At 40.0% G+C, this 17,808-nt stretch overlaps 1 protein-coding gene and 1 long non-coding RNA gene across 2 annotated transcripts in view; both read left to right on the forward strand.

Moving 5' to 3' along the window:
- Positions 1-360: 360 nt before the first annotated feature.
- Positions 361-17,808, forward strand: part of cdk19 (cyclin-dependent kinase 19) — a 58,830-nt gene continuing 41,382 nt past the window's right edge. Inside the window, exon 1 of the mRNA XM_046060150.1 lies at positions 361-434. Coding sequence (XP_045916106.1) covers positions 411-434 — 24 coding nt within the window. The 5' untranslated portion in view covers positions 361-410. The remainder of the gene's footprint in view (positions 435-17,808) is intronic.
- On the forward strand, positions 6,613-10,287 carry LOC123977459. Its single transcript, XR_006826679.1, has 3 exons — positions 6,613-6,665; positions 7,002-7,166; positions 9,849-10,287. It is a non-coding gene; the product is annotated as an uncharacterized LOC123977459 (long non-coding RNA).

A 17,808-nucleotide genomic window follows, 5' to 3' on the forward strand; every position in this document is an offset into this window, starting at 1 on the left:
TAGCTGGTGGATAGTTTCAATCCCGAGCATCTGTCTTTGCATCAAGGGTGATATTCATGCAGGGCAGTTATCCAGACCCGGGGGAGAGCAGCACTCCTGCAGGGTATGGACGGCTCTTTGCTGCCAAAGGCCATCTCTAATGACATGGATTCCTCAGAGACAGTCGAAACCTTACAGGCTTTTTTATGGCCTCCGCAGTACTTCTCTGCTTCTCAAAACACCTCCTGCTTTAATACCAAAACCCAAAAGGCCAAAATAGGAGTCGAATTTCCTGAGGTTGATGTTGCGAAGGCCGCTGGTTCACAAAATATTTGCCATTTTCTAATGGTAGTCCCATTTTCTCTTTTTATCTCTACAGGAATGATGAGAAGGAGTATGCACTTAAACAAATAGAAGGCACTGGAATATCGATGTCTGCCTGCAGGGAAATCGCTGTAAGTTGCAGCCTTTTTTATTCAGCCTGTTTGTTTCTGAGGCCTTAGATCAGTGTTCCATTTGAAAGGAAACATTTTGCGAAGTATGCTGTGTTGCTTTCTTTCTGAGATTGAGATGAGCAGATAGATATCTATTTCATGTCAGTGCTTTGAGTCCTGAGCTGGAGTCAAGACGTTGTTAGCATAGCTTAGCATAAAGACTGGAAACTGGGGAAACTGGTTGTGTCCAAGGTGAACAAATGAACAGATTAACATGTAGCATGACAACTTGTGGCTTTGTTGTTGTTAGTGGTCTCTTGTTTGTCAAGCAAGTGGCATCATTATATCAGAAAGAAAGCAAATTAGCATATTTATTTGTAAAAGAAAACAAAATGTCAACAGTTCCTTTAGCATTTTGAAGGTTTATATTGTGACTACCTGCTGTATTTACCCATTTCACTGATAATTACTGTTAGTTTTGGTAGTGGGAAGAAAATTCATGCTATTTTAATTTGTTAACTGACATCCTCTCAGGAAAACATTCAATTTAGAAAATGTAGCTCTCACTTGTGGGCTAAGTGGGCTTCCTTGCACCATTATCCTTTAATGGAACTACTGGATCTTGGTATTTCCTTGCATTTAATTAATCAGTATTGTATAAAGGAATCTTAAAAACTCTACTTTCCATTGACTGTCTGCGCATGGTGGACCTGCAGATCAGGACGCTCTGTACTGTTATGGAATTCTGCGTTAAGCTGGTGAATAAACAAAGAGACAGTTATAGCTTCACGCTTAATTATTCTCTAAATCAACCATGTTAAACTCTCAAGATCCTGCTTGTAATGTGGAGATGCTACTTTTAGAAATAGCACATACAAGAAGAATAAGGCTGCATGATTAATCTAATCGCAATCGCGATGTCTTCATGTGCGATTACATAACCGCAAAAAGTGTGCGATTTAATAAAAACAATAAAAGTGTGTGTGACGCTCTCTTCTCTGCTCATTATCTCCGCCCACACCGGGCTCTCGCATGTGTCCCTAAAACAGATAAGCCTACGTGCAAAGAGAAAAATGGTTTATGAGCAGTGTGCCAGTAACTTTTAAGACAGCAACCTACCGTAACGGATGTTCATTGAGCCGGTGCCAGTGTGCCAATATTTGCCGCTTCTGGCTGCCTCCTCCGTAGAGCAACACGCTCCCCTTGTTCTGTTTTACTAGTTATTGTTATAAATATTGTTTATCTTTGTAATGATCTCTGGTATCTAGTATAACTGGTACACCTGGTGGGACGCTATGGGCCATATGATTCTGACACTGTCAGTTACAGTGTAAACAGCCCCAGCAATACTGAGCTAACCTGTTGCAGTTTAACTTATAGGAATATTCTCATGACCTCGAGCTACACTGCACATTTTACCCTTAGTTGTACTATTCTACAGATGGCCAGATGTTCCTCTTTGTTAAGTCATACTTCAAGTGTGTGCGGATGTAGTGGGTGGTGTGTGTATGTCCTTCTGCTCCACAGTCACTCACTGCACAGAAAAGAGTAGAAAATAACGGCTGTCGTAAAAAAACACATTCCAGAATTCCCCTAAAGCACAATGGCGTGCTTTCAAAATGACTGGAAGTAATGTAAAGTATACACAATTAGTAGTAAACAGACTAAGGTATACAAAGACATGTAGGTATGATCCCTCAAATTCCTGAATCACCAGCATTGCAGCCAACCAGTCAAAAAGGGAACAAGGGTCAGAGACACAGCACAGCTACTGAAAAGCACTGACACCGAGCTGTTACCTCTCAGTGTCTAAAAGTATATTCCCAAGAGAACTAGTATCCTTTATCAAGATACAGTAGCAAAGCAGATCAAGTACTCTGTCGTTCTCTTTCTCCTTGCCTGACAGCAGTATCATCTCAGCATATGCAGTCTGTGCTGTGATTTTGAAGTCTCTTAATGCACCCCTCTGCATGGTATAGTGTCATTGGGTAAGATACTGAACCCCAAATTGCTCCTGAATGCTGTGCCATCAGTGTATGAATGTGTGTGAATGAGGTGGATGTGACATGCAGTGGAAATCCCAGGTTCGAGGTCAGTGTCCTGACAATCTAAGGCAGGCTTCGGAAGTCTTATTTTGATCGTCTAAGCCGAGTTAAAAAAACATCAGCATGCAGACAAGCGTTATCACAAAGGGTGCAGACACCTGCTTGTAAAGTAATTAATTTATTTATAGTTCAGTCTCATAGGCCTCAGTACACTTTACAGAAAACAGCATACTTATTTTATAGAAAGTAAAGTAGTCAAACATACTACCATGAAAAAAACATGTCTAAAACTTGTCAGTTGTGAGTTATGTACATCATGCACGTACAGCATGCCTCTCTAATTGCCTATAACATCTCGTTTGACAGAAAGAAGCTGGAGAATGCTCTGCCTTTATTCAGCCTTTTGTTTGCTTTAGCAGCTTAACAATGAAAACCAAAATCAAGAGTAGACCTTTTTTCACAGCAGCGCATAAGCGCCACAGGAAGTCATTCCTGCCTGTGGCCATCAAACTTTATAACTCCCCTCTAAGTGTCTGACACACGGACACTTAGTTAGTTTTAAACTGGACATTATCATCTGTTTTGTGCAATAACACCTGCTTAAATACTTAATGTGCAATACTCTCTGCTGCTACTATTTATTCATTATTACTGTTCACCATAACATTTCCTTTAACTATATGAATATTGTAAATATCCACACTCCTTTATAGTTTTTATATTTTTACTCTGATATTTATATATTTCTTTATATACCACTATCTTATTTATATTCCTTTTGTCTTTGAGCAATGTGCGCAACTGTAACACAGAATTTCCCCTCGGGGATCAATAAAGTATTTCTGATTCTGATTGTGATAAACGTATGGTATTATTTATTTAACCAGGGGAGTCCCATTAGGTGAGGTTGAGGACCCTTTAAGACGTCTTTCTTATTTACAGCAGCTAAAATACGTTTGTCATGTACATTTCATTTCATAAGGAATTCAGGCAGAACTGCTGAAGGCTGAAGAGAAGAGAGCTATCATGAGCTTTAATTTATAATGTAACTAGCACACAGTTTTCTGCAATGCAGGGAATATGAGGCTTTTATTTGGTTTTCAAGTAGTGGTAGTAGTAAAGTTATTTTTTTGAGCAAGTTAAATGCTCTCACTGCCACAGTATTTGCTTTACAACATAATCTGTAATGCAACCACAGAAGCAATGAGACAATGATGGTTTTTAGGTCCACAGCTTATGGACAAAAGCAAATGTTGATGGAATGGAAACATTCATTATGTCATATTTCCATAGTTTTACAATAGATAACTGGGTTAAAACCACTTTTTAAAAAAGCATGACTTTGGCACCCTTTGAGTGTAGTATGCCTGATAGAGACGCCTTATCACCAAAGGTGGCCAGTGTCTGACGTACTTGTTGGATGTTACATCTTTGGAAAGTTTAACAGTGGCAATCATTTTATCTTTTGTTGCAGCAATCACAGGGATGACTTAAAGCTGGGACACGTAACGTTGGAGAAACTAGCAAGAGCCAGCTAGATTTTGAAAGTATCAACTGGAAAAATCCTACTCCCTCCCCCCCCCGGCCTTCCTTTAAAGCCACTCCCACAAAACACATGTTCAAGCACAGCCAATCATTTAATTCGGACCAAATGAAATGTTTGGCCTTACTTATGGTGCGTTCCATTTGACATGGGAATTCGGATTTTCCGAGTTCAAAGTCCCGAAGTGAATGCCCCCTTAAGTCAGATTTCCGACTTGGAAAGTCAAAAAGATGGCTGCTCCGAGTATCAACAGTTCGTGAAAGCTGTAGTTTATACTGTTTATTAGCCCTTCTGTGTACTTGTGTCTCATAGAAATTTTCGCAAACAGTGCTGTTCAACAGCTGTCTGTGGACGTGTTGCTACAGTGTTTAGTATGAGTAATTACCGCACAATGCTTTTTTTTTTATCAACCGGTGTAACAATGGCTAACCTGGCAATTTGTAAACAACGGCTGATGTTGGTTGGTTGGTTTTCCAACTTGTAAACTGGAACACCGTAAACTCGGGTGTGACATCATTCCCAGCTCCGACCTCTGACTTTCGAGGTAAATGGAACGCAGCATTATTACAGTCCTTTTTGTGTTAGAACATTTGATTTATTCATGCTTCGGAAAAAAATTGCCTACCCTAGCTTTAAGGCATGTTCGCACCATCATTTAAAACTGCAAAAGTGGATTTGAAGTAAATCTCTGTGAATCTGTCACATTGACTTCAACAAATTTGCGCTTTTGACCAATAGCAAACCTTCTTGACAGAGATGACTTTTGAGGTAATGGAGACCTATAGAGTCCAAAATGGAGGGAGCTCCATTCACTTTTATTTAACCTTCTCAGTGTATAAAATGCTCCATAAAAAGGCATTGTTTGCAGACTTTTGAGACAGGAGTAAGTCGCTCTGAGAGGTTTTTTCCCTCTTTTACTCTTCAGTAACTCTGCTGGATGCCAGAAAACAGGAAGAGGCTCAGCGAACTATTGTGACTTACTAGCACTAGGTTGGCAAGCATGTTAGCCTTTAGCTCACCTGCTGCAGTAGTTTACCAACTACCCTTGTGAATACCTGCTAGCAAAACTGTCACACTCATGCAGCTTCAGGGTCTTGAGGGTCACTGTTCAGGGTGATGTTAACATTGTCTGTTACACCTGGCAGTGTAACATCACCTATCATGGATTGTATTCCGTCATTCATGTTCAATATTATCTCATGTTTTTGGGTCACCTTATATCACTACTGACACTGCAGCACTTAAAGCGCCTCATTTCCTCTGTTCTCCTCTCTGACAGCCAATATCTGCATCTCATCAGGTGTCAGGTTATCTGCCTGCTCCCCAGTCTCCCCCACTGGTCCTGATAGCCGTTTCTCTGCCAAACAGGGTGGAGGGTAGTGAGTCATGGCCTTGGAGACTAAAGTTGTTGTTGTTGTTGCAGCGTCATCTTATTTGATGCTTGTCATACCTCTGGCCAAAGAATCTTAGATATTCCGTGTGTTTGTGTACACTTGGCATCTATGGGTATTGTTGTGGATTCAACTGTGACTCCACCTAAAGAATGTTCTGGTAGCATCAAAGAGCTCTTACCTACTTGGTGTCATGTTTCTTGCAAAAGCAGAGAAGCTCAGTGGTTAAAGTGAGACGGCTTATTTGCTTTGTCTTTTATGCTTTGAAAGAACAACCGTCACTTTCTGAAGCCTCTGATAATAGCAGAGTAGGCCTGTTTCTGATATCCGGCCTGCAGGGAAACTGAAAATAAGATGAGATGAATTTTGTCATGCTGTTGGCAGTATTCTTTTCCAGAATAATCAAATCAGACCACGACAGTGTCTCCTGGGGTGAGCAGACAGAAGCATTGCTGGTGCGTTTTTGCTTTTTTGAAGCAGTGAATGCTAACAAACAATCACTATCTACTGCTGTCTAGTACAAGAGTAGCCAGAAAGCCTCAGTGTCATGTTTCATCTTTTTAGAAAGATGAATTTGAAAACTCTTGTCTAGCTGAGGCTTGTGGAACACTGGCTTGAAAAGGGAAATGGGACTTCGGCTTCTGTGTATCAAGACCATTTAGTTGTGAAAACATTTTTTGTGTGTGTGTGTTTTTGTCATTCAGCAATGTCTTTTTGCATGATACGCTGTGTGTAGTTCAATTCAAAGACTACGGTGTGGGCAAACCAGACACGAGACATGAGTAGGTGCAAAGTGTTTGATCAGTATGCATTTGTTGCCACTGATCTTTTCATTGGTTGTTCAGACCAAAAGAAGATAAGAAGAAGAAGAAGAAGAAGATATACTTTCTTTATTTTAATCCCCAGAAACAGCAAAACAAAATGCAAGGGGCATTTTGTCACCGGCGAGACAATTAAATTCAATCCAGAAGCCTAGTTTATAGATATGAATCCACCGAGTCAACGTTTTCTCACCCAATACCCAACTATCTGATTTCTCTGAAAGGTGATGAAATTATGTAACTACAATGCATCAACCTCAACATGTCATTTACTGTTACTGTCCTCTGTGTGTCCACATGGAATAGCATCAGTGCATCCCTATTAATAGATCCATGAGGCTGAAGACTTATTACACTAAAACCCTGTTGAGCAGTTTATAATGCTAGGAGGAAGGACTACCTGGAGAGGTGTCATTGTGGAATAATTGTATCGTCTGTTGCAAGATTGTGAGGTAAATAGCGAAAATATACCATTCATGTTACAAAGTAATCTACCAGGAATGTGCTCTTACATATATTTAATTGGCCAACTTGATCTTGATCCATGTTTTTGCTGGGGCCCACTGATCTGCCATACACACTGTGTTAGCACAGTCTCATCGAAATCAATGAGGACTCTGCATTTTACCAAGCAGTGCTAAATAAATATCAGTCTGAACACTGCCTTATTGGGTAAACTAAGAATAAACCGATTGCAGTAGTCTGTCTTAGTGGTGATAAAAGCACGTTATATTTATTTCTAAGAATGATTTGGACATTGCATCTCTTTTTCTTGTCTTATTTTTAAGATGACAGAACGCTGACCTTGTCATAGCAGCAAAGTGGCAGAGGAAGATAAGTTTAGACGATTTTGATGACAAAGAAAAATACAGTGCTCGTCTTCACTCTTCTCCAAAACTGTGTGTAGGTCCATGTACCTGGGTCCCTCACCGACATGGAGCTGAGGAATGCAGGTAGGAGAGTGTGTCCTTCCCAACATTATTTCCCAGCAGAGCAAGCCTCACATTGCTTGTCTCCTTAACATGCAACCACTAGAAATTGGTTTTGCTTAAAAAATCTTCTAGACTTGCCCTGCAGAACAAAAGAGTCTTTGTGCCTCCCAAACCCCCACCTCGCTTCGTTTAGCAAACTGTGCAGTTCAGCAACTGGCATGCCACATGCAGTGGAGTTGAGGCGGGAAGGGTAGAGAGAGGTTGGTCTGGCAGCAATGTGTTTTTGGTTTTGCAGCATAAAATGGTCAGGGCTGATGCCCCTTCAGGATTGGAGAACTGTAAGACAGGAGCAATAAGGCAAATTGATGCAGGTCACCTTTATAGACAAGGTTTCCTGTTCTTTTTAAATTACACAAAGTGCTGTGTGATGCAGGTTGAGTGAAAGCAGCAACAGATAAAATGGAGAAACTAGTAAGTAATGACATGACAGCTGTTTCAAACAGTTGCTGCCTCTGCCTCAGAAACAGGGTTAATTTTCTGTCTAGTCACTTTTTATTGTCACTGATCATTTCAACATCCCAAAATATGTTACTTTGTTGAAACCACAAATTCAAAGAGTGGATAGTGTACTTTCTCTTTCTATTTTGGGTGTAATTAGAACAGGCATAACAAGTCTCAGGCCCTGTTTACACCTGGCATTAACATGCATCTTGGCTTATCTGATCACAAATGGATCACTCTAAGTGAACTGGTCTGTCCGATTATTTTGCTCATCTTCCTTCACAAGGAGGTGAGAGTTCAGCTTCGAAGGGCATTTCCTCAGGATGTGGGGACTGAATATGAATATGTTTTTTCTTTTCCTACTTATCACATCATCCTACTTTTTCTCTGGACCGTACAGTCAATTCTCTCAGTCTGCTCAACACGGGCAGCGGGTTGCATAACATGACCCACTGAGGTTTCACAGCCTTTAAACCTCGGTGACAGAAGCAGTGTGTGTTTAGATAATGCTTGGGCAACTTGGTTAAATCCTCTGCTAGCCGGTCGTAGGAGTTCATCAGGGTGGGGCTTATAGATGGAGGGAGTCCAGGTAAGGTGAAAAACAGGAACTTGTTTGTTTTTGGTTTGGAAAAATGAGCAACAGGTTGTCAGCTGTATTTTTTAGTTTGTTTTTTAGTGTTTCTTAAGACTGTGTGCATGAGAGGACAATAGTTTTGTGAGTGAGAGTGTAGTCTGAACAGTGTAATTTTGTGGTATTGACTCACTCCTAGGGAGAAAATATCTGTACATTCATTTTATCACCACAGTTTTCTTAGGAAACAGTAATAAAGAAACGTTACTATGGAAAGGATAATAACAGATGAACTTTGCGTCATCAAATGTAGAGCCATTGGTGGGTTGTTTTTCTGATATTTCCTTTTGGCACACATGGCACTGACCGAGCAAAGAAAACCCAATAATTGATTGTGCGCTCAGTTGCCAGTTTATTAGTACTAACTCAAACTAATGCAGTATAAAATGAAAGCCCTGCAAACATCCTGCCTTCATGAAAGTCATATTGTCAGAATGAACAAAGTCACCCTTTGTGAGTAATGTATTGCTATTAAAAGTAGCACAGATGCCAAAACTGCAATTCTATCAAGCTATGGTAACAATTCTGAATTGGAATTTGTCATAGTTTCACCACAATATGATTCTGTTGAAAGACGAAAATATGAAATGGTTGTTTTATTTCAGGTGTCTCCACTTTTCATCAAAGGGCCCAAAAATTCTCAAGTGGTTTAATTATTGTTACGTAGAGGTCCATTCACCCACCTGCTCCTGTTTCCCCATCTGTTCACTCCATTACGTTTGACCTTCGTGAATTGAAACATTGTTCATGAATTTCATTATTCCCATGAAATGAGTCTTGTTTTCCCTGTCGGCCACAATGGCTTTTGTTCAGCTAAATGTCCCGACCTCATAAATATTCCCTTTCTTCCCTTCTGCATAGCATGTGTGCAGATACGGTATGAACACTGGGTCAAATGGCTCAATAAAGCGGATGTTATTTTGTTTATTGATAGCCTTTTTCCATGTAAAAGATAAGTGTGCAGTCACTCCCTCAGTAATAATGACCCACTACAGTACACATTAATACATTGGCTAAACGGGCTTTCACCTTAAAGGCAGAAACAAAAATGGCATTCCTGTTTTGAGTTGAGGCTTTGTCTTTACAGCCTCAGTCTCCATAAGGCAGTCAGTGCTTTCTGGCCCACCATGCTGGTCACTGAGCAAACACTAACATATTTTAGTTGTATTTGTAGTGGGTGTAGATTGAAAAGCTCAAACATGTGGTTGCTAGGGGTCAAATGAACGCTGATGTCTCGCTGTCAGTTAAATGGAAGAGTTCATTTTGTCAACCATTGTGTGATAAAGCCTCTTCTAACAAAATACCATCTAGTAAACTGTACAGAATAGAGCAGTAAAATAAATAAATGATGTGTGTGTGCCCAGTGTGCTTTTGATCTGATGCATTGCTGTATAAACTGCATGATCCTGCACTAAACCTATTGTCCCTGAAGCTGCAGCTTACAATCCATCAAAGACACAGCCTAGTTAGCAGTATTTGTCTGCAAATAACATCAAATGGCTGCTGCTGCTGATGTACTGATGCCTTGCTGAGCCAATGGCCGTCACTTTGTGTATTTTGGGTTTAATAAGGCTCGGTGTGCATGTTCTCCTGCGGACAGAGCTGCAGCGTTTCTCTAACCAGTGGCAGGCAGAGCCCTGCACAGAGCAGCATGCCGAGGATTTATCGACCCATTGCTCGCCAGCCAAACGAGAGAAGCCATTAATCAGTCCTCAGGAGGAGGATGATCCAGGACAGCACTGTTTTTCTTGTGGGCTTGTCTTTCCCGCAAAACCTTATCCTTCCTCAGTCTGATGTAGAAGAGGATTCTGAACCCTAAGATGTAGCCAGCACAGGTTATTTAGTGTTGTTTCTCAAAGCTGAAATCCCCTTAAACCAGTATTTTGGTACCTGATCAGTTTGTTTTAGTATTAGTTTTAGACATTAGACAAGTTTTAAGCTAGTTTTAGTCAACGACATTTTTAAGTGGGTATGTCAAAAGTTAGTTTAATTTTCATCACATATTTTAAACTTTTATCTTCAGACCTTTTTGTTTTGATCAGCACGATACGACATGATGCAAAAGAATAAACATAAGCTATGCAATTCAATATGGTTCAGAGAGTTTGATTTTTTTATTGTATTAACCATATATTAACTAATACATTACTCCAGTCCACATACTTGTTTCCGTAGTACTGCAACTCTGTGAGCATCTCATTTATGCAGTTTCTGACAAAAGATGAAATAAAACCGGACCTAGACCTTGCCTTAAACCAGTTTTTCTTTCCTGTTCTTTGTCTCCAGTTACACTTTTATAATGTCTCCGCACATTTAACAATTTTAGGAAGTTGCAATACTTTCCTCACCAGTCTTGCTAGCGGTGCCGCTGAAGCTAGCTAGAGCTGAATCTAAGGGGGACGGGGAAGCAGATGTCTCCACACTCACACCATGTCGCCGCTTCAGGTGAGTTAGTTTTTAGGTTAGTCGTGCTGCCTGTGTACTTTATAGCGGCACGGTAGGGCTGGACGATATGGCCAAAAATATTATCTCAATAAAAACTTTCATATCTTCAATATTGATAATTGTCACGATAAGTATCGTTTTTTCTTTTGAGTTTCAAGGCTGATTTTTGCTCCTGAGTAAAAGTTGAAGAAACCTGATGGTTAATTGTGGTTTAAACTCTTTTTTTATGATCAACATTTGAGGACAAACAGTGGATCACTTCACAAATCTGAGGTAGAACATTCAAAATAATAATGATAAAATCTTTGTGAACAAATAGCCTTAAGTAAAATTAAGTAAAAGCTTTTTCATTCCTTTTTCAAGTGAATAAAATCAAACATTTATTGAAGATTTATTAAACATTTGTTATATTGTTATTGAAAAAAATTATATTGCGATAATTATTGTTATTCTTTTATTGTCCTGCCCTACAGCACGGCATATTTATTATTGTATGTCTTGCATATTTACTATTGTATATCTTGTCTCTCTTGAAAAATCCTCCAAACATTTGATGTGTATTAAATCGGAGGAACGTGTAGCTAATGTGTCATGCCGCATCCTCCATATTAGCTGACAGGCCACTGACAGCAGTGGATATGGGAGAAAAACCCTTTAGGAATCAATCTAAATGTAATGTAACCAATTTCATACCAAATGATTGGCCACATTTGTAAATAATAAAGGCAAAGGGACTCATTATATAGTGCACCAATGCGAATGGGTGAATCTTACCATCCCTATAGTCCATGAATTTGCTAATATTCTGTTAGAGACATGATGTTACTTAAATACAAGATGCTGCTTATTAGTGCAACTTGTCAAGCAGCTAAATCAACTTTGAAATAATATTTTTTGGAGATGGAGGAAACTGTTCTAATCTTTTAGGAGCTTACATTGTTTAATTCTTCAGATGCTGTTGAATGAGATTGCATTCAAAAACTGATGTCCATTCATGTGTCTTTTACATTAACAGTGGGTTTTTATTTGATAATAACTGTAGCAATAGATTGTGTTGTAGTTTTTGTTTTACTTGTTTTCAGTCTGAACACTGCCTTATAGGGTAAACTAAGAATAAATGTTTCAACATTCTGTGTAGCATACTCCAAAGCATGTTAAAGAAAGTAAAGGAGGAAGTTGTGGGAACACAGAAGAGAGAGTGAGATGCTTGAATTGTGGCCTCTGCTAATAAGTCCCAGCCACACTGGTTTCCACAAGATGTGTCTTTGATTTCATATAAAGTAACATCAAATGGTTTCAGTCAACTATAACCCTTGACTGAAAACCATCAGTTAGATGTCTTCCTTCTGATCCCAGGTGCAGACTGAGTTTAAATTCCAGGAACTGTTTTGTGCCATGGTCAGTGACCTGAAAACACATTTGGGTCCTGAGTAGCCTCTTCAAAGGTGGAATGCCAGCCCTGGAGTCTGGCTTAGCTGCAAACATTTGGAGCCTGTCCAGTGAGTTCTTTCTCTCCAAGGCCTTCACAAAAACATGACCTATTTTACTTCTTTTATTCCTGCCGCGTTTGTATTTTTGCCTCTTCTTTCTCATTGAACCACCAGTTTAAACATATTGATAAGTATTTCTGTGCTGGATGGTATTCTAGATAAGCATAAGTATATAGTTTTGGATCAATCAGTCACCTTCTAGTTAGCGTGTCTCTTCTGCCTCATTGATGATCAGCATCTTTTTGCAGCAGAAAACAGTTCAAAATGATGACAACATTCAGCACTCTGTCCACAGCGTGACCCCCATCCCTGCACATGTTGAATAATGGCCTAAATGTCTTATAAGTCACAAGACTTTCTGCACATGGAAAATTTTCTCACAGGGCGCCCGGCTTTCTGTGGCTAAGGCCAGATTACAGACGTGTGATTATGGCCTGTAGTGGTGTTTTCCCAGAACTTTCCCAGGTTTTATTACTTTATACTATTATACTTGCAGCTTGCAAAATTAACTGTGTAAATCCTTGTAAAAATGTATTTGTTTACAGCTGAGATAAGTATATGTTTTCCATATAGTAATGCGTCAGATGGCTTAAGAAAATCATCTGCTCTGGGTTTGCTGCCGTCACTGTCAGCCACTTCTTTACTCTTATATCGCATGCACCATCATACCTAGATGAGTATAATTGTGGTTTTGCGCCAACAATAAACATCTTTGGAATTTTTTTTTATTTGGAACGGCTGCAGGCTGACTGATAAACTCAATTTGACGTGAGATGTTAGTGGATTCTTTGATAAATGCAGATTTTACAGATTCAATTCTATAATCTAAAATATCACTTTTGCAGACATCATACGTTGATTTCCATTGTAATTTTTGTTTGATTTAGAAAACTACTGACCCTTTGCTAAGCCACGCCCCTAATACACAGCTGGCCAATCACAGTGCAGTATAGGTCTCGCTCTAACTGAGGTCCGATACTTTCATGGCTGTGCTCCATTGACACTAATGCAAAAAGAGTTGTTTTCCAAGATATGGTCAAACGCTGTTCCTGGGGCTCTTGTAATAGTTACAGTCACTACCCAGAGAGGTTGATAGGAGAAGTACTATTTATTCTCGTTCCAAAACCTAAAATAAATCTAGAAAAATGGCGGCTGTGGATTGTTCCTAATGTAATGTTAGTTAGCTAACGTTAGCTAACTTCATACTGAATGTAACGTAATAAAGCCCTACTGTTCTGCTTTTTAATGATTGTAATTGATTGATTAGAGGCTACCCAGCTGTACAGGAACTGTGTTGATCCTTAAAATCGTTGTCTTTTGTCTCACTCGTCGGGGGATGTGGTGGTTCACTTGTACTGTGTGATCGGTAGGCTTCAGCTTCTATCTTTCATTTTTTTCACGTCCATTTGAGTCAGTTTGACAGCCTGAATACAACCTTCAAATATATAATGCTACGGCAAAACTGTGTGCTTCTTTCTGACATCGCTTTTTCCAACAAATTTGACAATATTTCTCCGGAGAGTGCAGTAATTGACAGTTTGTCGGACTTAACAACAGTAACTAAGGGGGGCCGGGCTTAGCGAAAGATCAATTGGAAGTGATGCAATGTCATTCTATTGTTGGTCTTACTTAAAGGTGCAGCTGTGGCGTTTTCCAGTAAACAAACATTATTCATTCAGTGTTCAAATAGCATTGCTTGAGGCCTAACGAACTTTCATAAAACTCGTCATACGAGCAAGGCTGGCTTTTCTTAAAAGTTTTTGCATTGTTTGCGGTTAGCATTTGCACCTGTCTTCTTTCACAATAGAGAGGCACTGATTGTAGCTTCTCAATATATGAGCAAATTGATGTTAAGTGTAGAAGCAAAGTTATTAAATTACATTTTCAAAAGGAGACCACTTTTATTAAACTGTCAGCTGATCTTTTATATTAGCTTTGGCAAAAGCAACGACTAGGAATTAACCCATGACAGCACTCTAGTATACAGTAAATGTGTTAAACACATGTTCAAGATCTCTCATCAAATGCTGGGTTAGTGTGAAAGTGATATTAGTGCCACATTGTGTCAGTGATTGTATGTGGTCTCAGTGGGTCTGTCTGGTCCAGGGCACAGTGCTCAGGGTTGAAAGTGGTGCCATAGATCTGGGGCTGCACAAGCCCTAAGCCCAGGGCTCATTACCACAATGCCCTATTATAGCTTATGGATTAAGGTTGTTATTAAATACAAACCTCATTTCCCCATCCAGAGGCCAAATCAAACAGCATACAATTCCTGCCTTATTCTCCTCAGTTGGTCCCTCCCTCTGTTACTTTCCATGCTAAGGCTGTCATCAGCTGCCTTGTGGGTACAACAAAATTCAGGGTATATTAACTGTTGACGCTGTTGGTATCCCGTCTACTGATAGATGAAAGATCTGTTTTAGAGCTGCATGAATTATCAATTAGTTCTCACCCATTAAATTAATTGCCAACAATTTTGATAATCAATTAATCTTTTAGACTAGAGAAAAAAATCCTAAATGCTCTGATTTTAGCTTCTTAAATGTGGACGTCATTGTGGGCTTTGGGAAATGCTGACATTTTTCACATTTTGGTGACATTTTATAGACCAGTTAATTTATTTAAGAAAAAGGTCGACAGATGAATTGATAATGAAAATAATCATTATCGTCTGTTTCAAATTCAGTTACACAAAGTAGATTCGTGTGTCCTTAAAGCTGTCTCAGTAAAATAACTATAAGAAAACAGCAGAAAGGTTTTTTATGGTTTCAGATGTGCAACATGATTAAGACTGTGGGCAAGTGGGAGTTTTTATTCTGGACAAATGTTTCTTCTTTCTACAGCACTTTTAAATCTCACTGGGTGTAGACAAGGAAGCTATCTATTATCATAGATGTTGCGTAAATATCACTGTAGTAAACCAACGATCTGGTGGAGAATGAGGTGAGAAGCCGGGCTTGATATACTGGTATACTGAATCTTGATTTATGGAATGCAGAGCAGATGAGCAGGAGGATGTTGACAGTGGGACCAGAGTGTAATGCCACGCCCAGACAACCTCATACCCCAAACAGAGAGAGAGAGAGCTAATTTACGTTTGTGTAAAGGTTCAGTGTGTAAGATTTAGTGGCATCTAGTGGTGAGAGTTGTGAATTACAACCATCAATCAAGTCTACCACTGCCCCCTAAAGCTTGATTTATTCTCCTGCGTAGGTTCTATGTGCGTAACTACGCACAAAGCTATGCATTTATAGTGGTGCGTCGGTGTCTCCATCATTCTGCAATTACACCCCCAAACGCTAGTCGGCGGTAGTGTTGCGGCATCCACTGTGTTGACTTTTGCCGGCCGAGCAGGCTAACTTTTAGTTAGCTCCGCTAACGTGAATGGGGGTAAAATTGTATACGTGCGTCTGATGTAGCCTTTTCAAATGTTATCGACCAAATGGATCACATTCTCTGGTTGTGACAGTCAAATATTAATTCACCATGTTACAGCTGTGTTTTGGCCGCTGTAAAAGTTACTTCAAAGCACGGGGCATGGCGTGGCTTTGCAGCAGACCAATCACAGTTCTTACGGTCCGCGTCGCCTCGATGTGTAGTTACATTTATTAAAGATTGCACGCCAGGCTATGCCGTAGGTGGTGGCGTAGGGTAGGGGGCTACTCAGAGGCTACGTCATTGATTTGACGCAGGAGTTTAAACTGCACTTAACCTTTCAAAGAGCGTAAGACAGCTACGGTGGCTAACAACAGCACAAAAGGTGTCACTCCTGAGAGAGCAGAGAGTGGCCAGTCAAGAAACAAGGTTTCTTTAGGTATATTTATTAAGAAATTATATTTACTTAAATATTCAGTAGAACCATTGTTGACTTGGCCACTGACAGATAATATGGAAAATGTGAGCCAAGAGTGTGAAACACTGTCACTGTTTCTGCATCACAGTCCATTATAAACCACACATTATATAAAGTTTATACAAACACTGACACATCAATCATCAGGGAAACATCAATTCTCTCTGTATGGACCCTCGCCAAAACTGCCCGCTAACAATAATATCTGGCCCGCTGCCAGATTATGGTGCTTTGATAGCTGCAAAAAATATAAATAAATAAATGCTTTTGATAGCGGTGCTGAAATAGATCTCAGTCATGACAGAAACAGTTAGTCACATAATCACTTCCTCTAGTGGATTTGCCTACAAAATAAAAGCGTGAGAAGCTTGTTTACTGTAATGCAGTATTGGAGTTGAACTGAGTATTAAAAGGGTCTGTAGCCTGCTTGACACACCTCTGAAAGAGCCGTCAGAAAACGTGATTCCCCTAAATGTCCTCTGCCTGGAGATACTGGAGAAATGCAAAAGCGTCTGTAGGTTGATGGATGTGGAGCAAACACTGAAACAAAAACAGTGCAGCACATGCCGTGATCTGAGAAACATTCGTGCAGAATTCATGCAGAATCCATTTGTTGAAGAGAGAAAAAAAAAAGTTGTGTTGGGTGGGATCAAACATTCAACCATTGGGTTGTGAGTCCTGCACTTTACCGACTGAGCTAACTGAACAACATGTCAATGCAAGTCAGTTTTACGGCTTATATTCTCACCCACCATCTAATGGTTGAAAATAGTCCTCTGATGCAAAACTTATTTGCAGACCCCTGCAGTATATTATTACTACTTCTTCTTTTAACGTATGTATTCAACATAGTGGTGAGTGTCTGCACTACCTGAATTCTACTAGAAGTAGAAAAAGAACAACTTAGTGAGGAAATGCGCTCTGTAGCGCTTTTTGTCCCCTTTCAGCTACTGTAGAAACATGAGGATGCAACGTGGCGACGTCCATGGAAGGGGGTGCCCGCGGTTATGTAGATAAGGTAATAAAAACATAATGGTTTGTTATGTAAGGTCTTTACACACCACTGAAAACATAGTTATGGATCTTTATCTTGCATGTCTGTCGATAGATCCTCAGAAAGAAACCCTCACACCAGTGTTTCCCCTATATGCATTCATGAGCGGCGGTGCGCCGCTGCTGAATTGTGACCCCTACTACTAAAATTTCCCACACATTATTACATCAGTGCGCTACTAATTTTCACTCACACACTGTGCGAGCACGGTAACACTCATCAGACCACATCAGTGACAGGCGCTGTTGTAACAGCAACAATAATTCTTCTGGCAGTAAATGTAGCCTGCTGTGTCGGCTATGTGTGTTAGCTTCTCAAGACCAAGAAAAGTCTGTCTGTTGTTTTCCAACTGCTGGAAAAGTGAAAGTTTGTGCTAGCTAACATCTCCCCTCCCCTACAGACTGCATAGCTGAACAGGAAAGCTTCTACAGCAGGCTGCGTCTTTTAGCTGCTATGTAAATTAACATTAGGTCAATTTATAGAAAGATCATCAGGTACAAACTGAGAATAAACTGGTGTAGCCTACAGTTCTGTCCTGCAGCCTACAGACAGATACATCCTAAATTATTTTTCAGTTTTCAGATGAGTCTGAAAAAGCGGTTGTTAGGAAAAGAAAGGACGGAGGTGACTGGAGGAGCTGAGGTTAGTAACTTAACGCAAATTAGTGATGCAAACTAGTCCTTTTAAGC

Source organism: Micropterus dolomieu, linkage group LG10 (genome assembly GCF_021292245.1).
Source record: "Micropterus dolomieu isolate WLL.071019.BEF.003 ecotype Adirondacks linkage group LG10, ASM2129224v1, whole genome shotgun sequence".
NCBI lineage: Eukaryota > Metazoa > Chordata > Actinopteri > Centrarchiformes > Centrarchidae > Micropterus > Micropterus dolomieu.